Here is a 12,328-nt window from a genome sequence, read left to right on the forward strand (position 1 = left end):
ATAGAATATTTGTGTCATCGAAATATAACCAGTATATGAATAGCCTATGAACATGTATTTTTTAGTACTACCAATGAAATTTAGTACTACCAATGAAATACTATCTTAAGTATTAAGATAATACTTCCCAAATAAAAAATCTAAGGAATTTTCTCCAATAGTACACAATACAATTATGGGACTATACGTAAAACTCAAAGTCCCAAGTCACTCTTTTCTAATTATAAAATGCATGCATACTGAAGAAAAAAATTATCTTCCAGAAATCTTGAAAGCCAGAATTATATACAGATAGTACTTTATTTATTTGTCCTTTCAGAATGTATTGTTTGGGATTCCTGGGGGGCTTAGTGGGTTATGCATTCGATTCTTGATCTCAGCTGAGGTCTAGATCTCAGGGTTATGAGTTCAAGCTCTGCACTGGGCTCTGTGCTCAGTGTGGAGCCTACTAAAGGAACAAACAAACAAATGAACAAACAATGTTTCTTTGAAAAAAAACCATATTGTTTTATACTTCTGAATTGGTATCAACTCATTTTCAGAAAGCAAAAAACTTAGGTCACTTAAAATGAATATAAACTGGAAATAAATTTAACTCTTATTTCAATATAAACTGGAAACAAATTTATCTCTTATTTCAAATATTCAGAGTTAGACTCTTGAGTATTTATTTAATAAGATAATTTTCAAGACATTAAGAAAAGCTGAAAGTACAATTAGATAAAGTGAAGAAACCTCAAGATTTATAATTACAGGAAGGCATTATCATTCTGAAGACTGGAAAAATAAATTTAAAAAGTAATGTTGATGGAACCAGGTAAAAATGGCTTTCTGGCAAAAGCTAGAAGTCTGATGGCATTTCTGGTCAGGTTTGACTATGAAGAAGCAGTTATCTCCTGGCTGGAGCTATGAAGGAAACTCAGCGACCTGATAAAAAGAGAGAAGGAGAAATACCCTGGCTTCATTCTTTCTCTTGCCCTCCATATTCCTCCTATCACCTCATCTGCCTTCCTATTGGCCAACCCTAACCAGAAGGTGGTTGGCATATTAATTTGTCTATTTTTTGCACTAGATTGTTTGCACTATGGAACTAATTTTGCTCAAGGCTTTGCCTATCTAATTAGAAGAGAGTGTTGCATAGCAATCAGAAAGTATTTCTTGAAAGAATAAACAGAAACACACTTTTATCTGGAATTTCATAATCTCTCTCTTCTGTGATAGAGAAGATAGATCAAAATAATGAAGACATAATCAGGAGGTTTGCATAAACAGATACATATCAAACACTGCAATTTACAAATACATAATATGCTATGTTTTTGGGTATCACAAAACAGCTGATCAAATAATTATTCACCAAAAACATATTTACATTCCAAAATATAGAACTGTATAAGCCATGGTTTCTGAATTATTAGTTAAATTACTAATCAGAATGTTTAAAAATTTAATTCAATTTCAAAATTTTTAAAAGTATGTATACTATAAAAAGCAAATCTATGATGACAATTTAGATAATGAAAATCAGATTAGTCTATGGCATATGGCCAAAACTGTAGTCAATGGCAAATATGTAGCCAAATTTCATGATTAAAAAAAAAAAGATTAGAAATGGACTAAATTTAACTAGGAAAATAGAATCAACAAAATTAAACCTAGAAAAAGTAAGAGGAATAAAATAATAAAGACAATCAGAAAAATCAATGACAAAGGAAAAATCACCATTAATTGCTAGGTAAATCCAAAAGCTATTTCAAATAGACACATAGAAAAGCACAAATAACAGAATGAGAAAATACATATACTTATTACATGGGAAAAGACAGAGAATCTTATTTTTATAAATGCTATGCAAAAATAAATTATTTACTGGAGCAGATAATGTGTCAATTGAGTCCAATAAAATATATAATTTATCAATATCCATGAGTAAAGTATAAAGATTTAGTCTATTTAGAATTACTTTAAATTGGCCATAGGCCTTTAGCATAAGCCTGAAGCAGTGGGTGCTAGTAGCCAAGCATAAAAAAAAGTAACTTAATTTTAAAGACTATGGGATTTGGAAGTATAGACATAAATACACAAGAATGTTAGCAATATAGGAAGATACAACACAAAACCAAATCAGTCATAAATGTCTAGAGTAGTAATAAGTATATTATGAAAATATTTATAAATTGTTAATATCACTATTAATATCTTATGTATGATCTATAATATAGAGAATTATTTTAAAAAATCAATAATAAATATTAGAACATTTGGAATTGGGTAACGATATTCCTCATGATTCTATAATTGGATGATCTACTTCAAAAGACTACTGGTGGAAATGTCTGGGTGGTTGAGCATCTGCCTTTGGTTCAGGGCATGATACCAGGTTTCTGGGATTGAGTCCTGCATCAAGCTCCTGACTCAGGGAGCCTGCTTCTCCTTCTGCATATGTCTCTCCCTCTCTCTCTCTCTGTCTGTCATGAATAAATAAATAAAATCTTTTAAAAAAGACTACTGATGAAAACACAATGGCACAAAATCTCTGGGATTTGGCCAAAGCAGTTCTAAAAGGGAAGCCGATAGACATAATAGACCTACCTCAAGAAACATGAACAATCTCAAATAAGCAACATACCCTTACATCTAAAGGAGCTAGAAAAAGAACAAACAAAACCTTAAACCAGTAGAAGAATGGAAATAATAAAGATTAGAGCAGAAAGAAATGATATTGAAACTTTAAAAACCTTAGAACAGATAAATGAAACCAGGAGCTGGTTCTTTGAAAGGATCAACGAAATTGATAAATGTCTAGCTAGATTCAAAAAAATAAGCAAATAAATAAATAAATAAATAAATAAAAGAGGAGAGAGTGAGGAAGAGGACTCAAACAAAATCACAAATGAAAGAGGAAAAATAACCGCTACTGACACCAGAGAAATACAAAAGATTATAAAGGAATATTATGAATAATTATAACCCCAAAATTGGACAACTTACAAGAAATGGATAAATCCCTAGAAACATATAACAAAACTAAATAAGGAAGAAATAGAAAATTTGAAAAGACTGATTACCAGCAATGAAACTGAATCAGTAATCAAAAAACTCCCAGCAAATAAAAAGCACAAGACCAGATGGCTTCACAGATGAGTTCTACCAAACATTTAAAGAAGACTTAACACCTATTCTTCTCAAACTATCCCAAAAAGTAAAAGAGGAAAGAAAATGCCCAAATGTATTCTATGAGGCTAGCATTACCCTGATACCAAAACCAGATAAAGACAACACTAAAAAGAGAACTACAGTCCAATAACGCTGATGAACATGGATGCAAAAATTCTCAACACAATATTGACAAACTGAATCCAATAATATATTAAAAATATCATTTACCATGGTCAAGCTAGATTTATTTCCAGGATGCAAGGGTGGTTCAGTATTCACAAACCAATCAATGTGATATATCACTTCAATAAGAGAAAGGATAAAAAACATATGATTATTACAATAGGTGCAGGAAAAGTATTTTAAAAAGTATGACATCCATTCATGATAAAAATTCTCAACAAAGTAGGTTTAGAGGCAAATACCTCAGCATAATAAAGGCCATATATGAGAAACCCACAGCACATATCATACCGGGAAACTCTCCAGTTTTTCCCCATTAAGGTCAGAAATAAGACCAGGATGTTCATTCTTACCACTTTTATTCAGTATTGTATTAGAAGTTCTAGCCACATAGTCAGACAACAAAATAACATAAAAGGCTCCAAATCAGTAAGGAAGAAGTCAAACTCACTATTTGCGGATGACATGATACTTCATATAGAGAACCCTAATGACTCCTCCAAAAAACTACTAGAACTCATAAGTGAATTAGGTAAAGTCACAGGAAATCAGTGTACAGAAATCCATAGCATTTCTATACATTAATAGCAAGGAAGCAGGAAAAGAAATCAAGAAAACAATCCCATTTACAATGGTACCAAAAATAAGAAAATATCTAGGAATAAACTTATCCAAAGAAGTAAAAAACCTAAACTCTGAAAACTATAAAATATTGATGAAAGAAATTCAAGACAGCATAAACAAATATAAGGGTATTCTATGCCCATGGGATTGGAGAACAAATATTGTTAAAATGTCTACACCACTCAAAGCAATTTACAGATTTAATGCAATCTCTATTAAAATATCAATATTTTTTCACATATCTAGAACAAAAAAAAATCCTAAAGTAGGTATGGAACCACTAACGCCCTCAATAGCCAAAGCAATCTTGGAAAGGAAAAACAAAGCTGAAAGTATCATAATTCCAGACTTCAAGTTATATTATGAAGCTATAGTAATCAAAACAAAATGGTTATGGCAGAAAAATAGACACATAGATCCACAGAACAGACCAGAAAGCCCAGAAATAAAATAACAATTATATACATTTAGAGAAGAACTGATTAATGCTTTTGGCCATTCAAATTTGTCCAGGTTGCAAAATGATAAATTAATGAAGTACTCTAAGGAAAAGTGACTTTTAACTCTTATTTTGTAGGAAATGAAGACTTTGATTATATTTAGATATAATAATGAGATAATCAGTAAGGTGTGCTGTGAAGAAAATACCAAATTTATTCATCAAGATATAACGTAAGTGGAAATGGAAAGAACTTGGAGAGGATTGTGAGATGGGAAAAGGGTAAGAATAAGTAGGATATGGTATTTAAATTAAATTTCATTTTATGCAAAATTTAAAATCATTTAGCAAGCTTTGAAACAATGAATCTATTCTCAAAATTATTTTTTTTATTTAATATTTTATTCATTTATTCATGAGAGGCACAGAGAGAGAGAGAGAGGCAGAGACACAGGCAGAGGGAGAAGCAGACTCCATGCAGGGAGCTCGACGTGAGACTTGATCTCGGGTCCCCAGGATCAGGCCCTGGGCTGAAGGCGGTGCTAAACCGCTGGGCCACTGAGGCTGCCCCTCAAAATTAAATATTAATCAAGATGCTAATATTCTCATAGCTACAGAATTACTAGTGAACTATTCTTTTTTTAAAAAAAAATATTTATTTATTTGACAAAGAGAGAGAAAATAAGAACTAGCAGGGGGAGCAGCAGAGGGAGAGGGAGAAGCAGGCTCTCCACCAAGTAAGGAGCTGGACATGGGGTTCAATCTCAGGACCCGGGGATCATGAAGCTTAACCGACCGAGGCACCCAGGTACCCCAACTAGTGAACTATTCTTATGCCATCGACAGAAGCAGTTCCACTTCAGCCTTCTGTAATTCTTTTTTGTCTGAAATCGTCAAATGAAGCAGTATTAAATTATTTGAGCCCTAAGAGGCTTTTTTTCGAAGTATATGAATAGCCTGAATTTAATATATAAAGTAGACCTTCCAATGTGACACTGATTTTTGGCTGTGTATACTTGGGGCTTCACTTAAAATGGTTAGGCTTTTATCCTTTATATTGTTGATGTGTTTTATCGAGGAATCTGTAAATATTGAATCATCCTTGCATCTCCAGAATAACTCCTACTTCATCATGGTGAATGATCATTTTAATGTATTATTGAGTGTGGTTTGTGAATATTTTGTTGAAGATTTTTCGTCTATGTTTATTAGGGATATTGTCCTGTGTTTTCTTTTTTATATAGTGTCTTTGTCTGGTTTTGATACCAGGGTAATGTGGGCCTCAGAATACTACAAAGCTGTAGTAATCAAAACAATATTGTACTGGCACAAAAATAGACACATAGCTCAATAGAATAGCGATCCAGAAATAAATCCACACGTATATGGTCAATTCATCTACAACAAAGGAGGAAAGAAACACAATGGGGAAAGACAGTGTCCTCAACAAACAGTGCTGCGAAAGCTAGACAGCTAGGTGAAAAGAATGAAAATGGATCACTCTCTCTCACACAACAATAAATTCAAAAAGGATTAGAGACCTAAATGTGAGACCTGATACCCCTAGAAGAGAACATATGCAGTAATTTTTTTGACATAGGTGTTGCAACATTTTCCTAGATATGTCTTCTAGGCAAGGGAAACAAAAGCAAAAATAAACTATTGGGACTACATCAAAATAAAAAGGTCTGCAAAACAAAGAAAATCATCTACAAAACAAAAAGGCAACTTAGTGAATAAGAGAAGATATTGGCAAATTATATATCCTATATATTATACATATATATTATAGTAATAATATATATTATGTATTATAGTATATTATAGTATATATATATATTATAGTAATAATATATATTATATATTATAGTAATAATATATATTATATATTATAGTAATAATATATATTATATATTATAGTAATAATATATATGTATATGTACATAATATGTACATAATAATATTATATATGTGTATAATATATATATATATATATATAATGCAACTCAACAGTAAAACCACAACTATCCAAATAAAAATTGGGCAGAGAACCTAAATGGACATTTCTCCACAGACATAGACATATAATAAGATGTTCAACGTCATTAATCATTAAAGTAATGTAAATCAAAATTATAATGAGATATCATCTTACACCTGCCAAAATGGTTAAAATGAAAAAAGCAAGGAATAAGAGATATTGGCAAGAATGTGGAGAAAAAGGAACCCTTGTGGGCCATTGCTGGGAATGTAAATTGACACAGCCATTGTAGAAGACAGTATAGTTTCCTCAAAAGATTAAAAATAGAAATACCATAGGATCCAGTATCTCCTCTCCTGAGTACTTGCCAAATGAAATAAAAACACTAATTAGAAAAGATGTATATCCCCTGCAATGTTTATTGCAGCATTATTTCCGATAGCTGAAATGTGGAAGCGAACTATGTATCTGTTGATAGATAAATGGATAAAAAAGGTATGGTATATACATACCATGGGATAGTGTAGAGCCATAAAAAAATGTATGAGATCTTGTCATTTGCAACACAGATGGACCTAGAGGATATTATGCTAAGAGAAATAAGTCAAATTGAGAAAGACAAATACCACATGATTTCACTCATATGGAATCTAAGAAAAACAAATGAAAAAGCAAACAAAAATGCAGAATCAGACCAATAAATACAGAGAACTCACGGTTGCCAGAGGGAAGAGGGATGGAAGGATGGGCAAAATGGGATGTGGGAGATACAGGCTTCCAGTTATAGAAGTACATACTAAATATTTTTATACTGTCATCTTAATGGATATTTTGCTGCTATTTTTATTGTTGCTAATATCTATTTTCTTTATATTTCAGTTTACCAATCCACGCGGACAAAAATTCCTTCTCTAATAGAAGTCCCTTATTCACAAGCATAAGTGACAGAATTTAATAATTTGGACATGATTTTTCTTTGGCAATTGTCTGATGTAATAATATAGCGCTATCTTTACTCTCTCAATTACTTATTCCCTTACTACCACTTTTAGACATATTCAATGTCTACATGGCACACATAGTGACATTTACTTTTTTATTCTTTTATTTTTTTAAGATTTTATGTATTCGTGACAGACATGGGGGGGGGGAGAGAGATTGAGAGAGAGAGAGAGAGAGCCAGAGACACAGGCAGAGGGAGAAGCAAACTCCATGCAGGGAGCCTGATGTGGGACTCGATCCTGGAATTCTGGGATCATGCCCTGAGCTGAAAGCAAATGCTCAACCGCTGAGCCACCCAGACGTCCCACATAGTGACATTTAAAAACAAACCCCAACATTATGAAAAATATTTTATGACTTTTCTAATTTATGGTTTAAATAATAAATGTTAATTATAATATTAACTAGTCTTTATTAAACATTTACTAAGTGACAATCATTTCTTACTGCTTTAATTCACTGAAAAGAGTCCAAAAAGTCACCATTTGTCCCAGGTATAGATGGGACATATGCTCTTTGATCTTTCCCCAGTTTCAGGAATAATTAATAAATAACTGATTGGGGGGAAGCCTTTTGTAAAACCCATACATATTTAAAGAGGAAAATCCAAGAGTCCCGAGATGATAGTTTTTATTTCTATAGAGTGAATCCAGGAAGATCTTCAGAAGTGGAATATAGAAAGCCACTGAAAGAGATGAAAGGTAACAGGGGACAGTCTTTCAGGTAGCAATCAGCCTAAGATAATTAATTTCATGCATCAGCCAGCATAGTTCATAGCAACCCTTCCACAAGAACTGACAAAGGTCTTTATAAATATCAGAGGTTTTTTATGAAAGGTATGATGCAGAAATTTTACAGAAAATATAAGCAAAACACATTCACATTAGGAGTAGAAACAAACAACTCTTCCTGCTGTGCCAGAATTTATGCACATATCAAATGGAAACAGAAAAATATTGAGCAAGAGAAATGAATGCATTTGCCAAAGTTCATACAGTCAATGTCTAAAGTCACTAAGTTATAGGAACTAAATTTTGTACAATGGTAGTAGGTAAGGCTTTAGTGATCATTAGTATTTCAGCTCTGACCTGAAAAGGCGACCCTTGTAACCTGGAATGATATGGATCAATATGAGGCAAAGAAGAACAGTTCATGATTATTAGAGCAATGTAAAGGAAGAAATATCCAAATCCACTGATGAAATACTTTGTCTCTGAACTAAGGCACTTATCCTACTCAGTTTTGGAAATTAATGCCAGAATGATCTTGAAGGCATACTGTATATTATATGTAAACTAATACTTGTATATAAATATATATCTATGAAAGCATACTATATGGATATAAATGTTACCAGATTAATATGCGATTTATTCTTCAACACGGATTTACTGATCCTTCACTTTTACTTCTTTTAAAAAAATTCCTTGGGATCCCTGGGTGGCGCAGCGGTTTGGCGCCTGCCTTTGGCCCAGGGCGCGATCCTGGAGACCCGGGATCGAATCCCACGTCGGGCTCCCGGTGCATGGAGCCTGCTTCTCCCTCTGCCTCTGTCTCTGCTTCTCTCTCTCTCTCTCTCTCTCTCTCTCTCTCTCTCTGTGTGTGTGACTATCATAAATAAATAAAAATTTTAAAAAAATTCCTTAAGTCAAAAAGAAAAATATATACTCCAGGTAATGCAAAAGTGATAATATAATTGAACCCATCCACTTCAGCATCAAAGTACTTAGTTAATATAGCAAAGTTCAGGCTGGGCTGGAAAGAAAATTATCAGAATAGTGTTCAGACTAAGACAACTCCCTGGCAGAATGTTTTGTGACTCTCTGTATTGTCTGCATATACTGTAGTAAGCATATTTAAATGTCTTTTTCATTCAATGTATAGGAAGAAAATTTAGGATGATGCAAGAAGATAAAACTCCAGATAGATTTGAATATACAAGCATATTTAGAATATTCTTTAAGTGTGTGTATTTAGCAAATGAAGCAATGTAAAGCATTAAACTAAAATATCTGGTCATTCTTCATTTTTACAAGTCATGTAATAACAGCACCCTCAAAAACAGAAAATTTGAGTAATAAAGCACATAATTTAACTGATATTAGAATGATTATTTCTAGAGGTATCTGGGTGGCTCACTTGGTTAAGTGTCTGCCTTTGGTTCTGGTCATGATCCCAGGGTCTTGAGATACAGCCCTGAATCAAATAACATTGTGTTCCGTGCTCAGTGAGGAGTCTGCTTTTTCCCCTCCTTCTGTCACTCGCCCTGTTGTAATCTCTCTCTCTCAAATAAATAAATAAAATTTTTAAACAAAGAATGACTATTTCTAAACTTGTTACATTAGATAATGGATGCTAAAGACTAGACTACTCATAACTTTTTTTTCATAACTTAATCTTACTTTTATGTTTAATTATAAAATGAGATACCAAAATATTTGTCAGTTTCATGACTAGAATGTATTACAAATGTGGTACCACAACAAGTGATAGCTTCAGCTATCATACAGATATTCTGGACATTTGTTCTGCAGAAGGAAGCACATAGTTGAGACTGTTCCCACATGTGCAAAACTTATCTTTCATTCATGTTGTAAAATGATTTTTAAATACAGGTTTTCTTAGCCCATTTAAGAAATAGCTATTTCTATCTTTTCTGTCAGAGTAAGTTCATTTTTTACTTGCCTAGTATTTTGAAATCATATCAGCATATTTAAGAAAATATGTTGCTATACATACATTCATACAAATTATCATTTCCAGGAGTGATTTCCTTTGTGAGAAAATGTTGGCAAAAAATAAAATAAAGATTCAAAATATTGGGATCCCTGGGTGGCGCAGCGGTTTGGCGCCTGCCTTTGGCCCAGGGCGCGATCCTGGAGAACCGGGATCGAATCCCACATCGGGCTCCCGGTGCATGGAGCCTGCTTCTCCCTCTGCCTGTGTCTCTGCCTCTCTCTCTCTCTCTGTGACTATCATAAATAAATAAAAATTAAAAAAAAAAAAGATTCAAAATATTCAAAAGCAAAATATACTTAAAGGTGTTGCCATATTGGAAATCACACTTTTCTTTGGCATTTTTATCATTTCTCCTAGTTCATTATTTCAGGGCTGAGGTATTTACTAGGCACAGGTAAGTAGTTTTTCCTCTTTCTAGTTTCCAAGATAACTTTTAATACTTTGCAAAATAAATAATGTGAAGTTGCCTAAAGAAGAATGTCCCAAGTCTTTTAGAAAGGTCTATTTGAGCAGGTACTTTATATACCCTTTTTAGGCGATAGTTACTTTTAAAAAGTCTATCATTCATTTCATTCCACTGTATCATTCAACTGTCACTTTTAGTCAGTAAGAGCAAATCCAGAACCCAAACACATTATCTTTTCACTTATCCTGCCACCTTCACACCTCTACACAGGTGTCTGACCTGGGGAGAGATAATTTTCAGATACATTCCCTCCTACTACTCTCAGATATATTAAGATATGAAGATTTAATAGTTTCAGGAAGTCAAATCAATTTTCTCTATTACTTTTAATAGAGTAATTAGAGTGACTATAATCTATGAAAAAAAAAACAAGGAAGGATACATGTTTTAAATTTACTACACAACTGTTTTTCATGAGTTCTTGGCTGAACATTTTACAGTCATGTTATGATCAGCCCCGTTTTTAATAGAATCGTTTCATTATCTACTTGACCAATATTTAAACTTGTTTTGGCCCTTGATGTGAAAAAAAATTCTATCCCTTCCCAAAATATGAACATATATATTTAATTTACAAGGTAGTTGGTAATGACGAGATGCACTGCATTTTGGGAAGAACAGTCTTCACAGGTGCATGGGGCAATAGGAAGGCATCTGCAAGTGGCAAACAGATGGCCACGGCAGTGGGAGAGGACCACCAGGAAATCAGCAGATGGACACAGCAGAAGAAAGGCAATTCCACATGAGCAGTGAATGGCTAGACCAGCAGTAAAACTTTGCCACTTGGCATTTGGTAGAATGTTCATTGCATCAGCAAAAATTTGTACTACAACATTTTTGGCCAAGTCCAGAAGAGAGATTTCTAAAACCTGCCTATGATATTTGGTTCAAAATTCAGCACTATTTTCACAGACAATATTGTAAACTCTGCCTTAACAAGTTGTATTACTTATCTTTTAGGTTCACAGGGGACTTTGGCATTTCATACTCACACAATAATTTTTAAACTGGGGTTAAAAATCCATCCAATTCACAATTAGACAGAAAACCAAAGTGAATCTTTTAAAGAATTCACTGATATTAACATAAAAAAGTTAATGTAATAATGTGCTTAGTTTTAACACGTACCTAATGGAAGAGCTGACTTACTCATTCACTCTAAAAGCTCAGTGAAAATGTCAATATTTCACTAGATACACCACCAGCAGCTTAATCTTCCTGCAAATACAACTCTATTATTTTACTCTCCAGTTTAAAAATCTTTGTTGTTGTTGTTATTGTTCCAATCAACAAAATTCAAATCATGTAGCTCAGATTTAGGATCCTTCACAATTGAGTCCAAAGCGTCTTAGAGACATTATCCTGCAACTGCTTTGTATAAGCTTTACACTTGTTGCTTTTTCACAAATATGAAGACATGTTTGTCTCTTTAGCCAGCAAGGACTCACCACTCATTTCTGTTCAAAACACCTATTCTTTAAAACACTGGTCGAAATTAATGAATACATCTTGATTCTCCCAATTCTCATGGCAATATCTTTAAGTTTTCTTAATGACACACAACATTCTCTCATTACCATATTTTTTTAATGTCCTTTATTTCTGTTACTAAATTGGAATTTCTAATTCAGGCCTCCCACAATATCTTAAGTGAAGTATCTATTCAATGGATATTTGAAAAAATTGAGTATATTCTGATTATATATTCAGAGTAACTGAGAAGTTCTTAAAAAAG

At 33.1% G+C, this 12,328-nt stretch overlaps 2 protein-coding genes across 2 annotated transcripts in view; one reads left to right on the top strand and one right to left on the bottom strand.

Moving 5' to 3' along the window:
• Nucleotides 1–12,328, bottom strand: part of LOC112912724 (low-density lipoprotein receptor-related protein 1B-like) — a 1,003,376-nt gene that overhangs the window by 889,795 nt on the left and 101,253 nt on the right. The gene's annotated exons all lie outside the window — the stretch shown is intronic.
• The window catches only part of LOC140596446 (putative fatty acid-binding protein 5-like protein 3), a 54,952-nt gene continuing 53,813 nt past the window's right edge, over nt 11,190–12,328 (top strand). Inside the window, exon 1 of the mRNA XM_072745080.1 lies at nt 11,190–11,325. Coding sequence (XP_072601181.1) covers nt 11,190–11,325 — 136 coding nt within the window. The remainder of the gene's footprint in view (nt 11,326–12,328) is intronic.

The sequence above is a fragment of the Vulpes vulpes genome, unplaced genomic scaffold (genome assembly GCF_048418805.1).
Source record: "Vulpes vulpes isolate BD-2025 unplaced genomic scaffold, VulVul3 Bu000000626, whole genome shotgun sequence".
In the NCBI taxonomy this organism is placed as follows: domain Eukaryota; kingdom Metazoa; phylum Chordata; class Mammalia; order Carnivora; family Canidae; genus Vulpes; species Vulpes vulpes.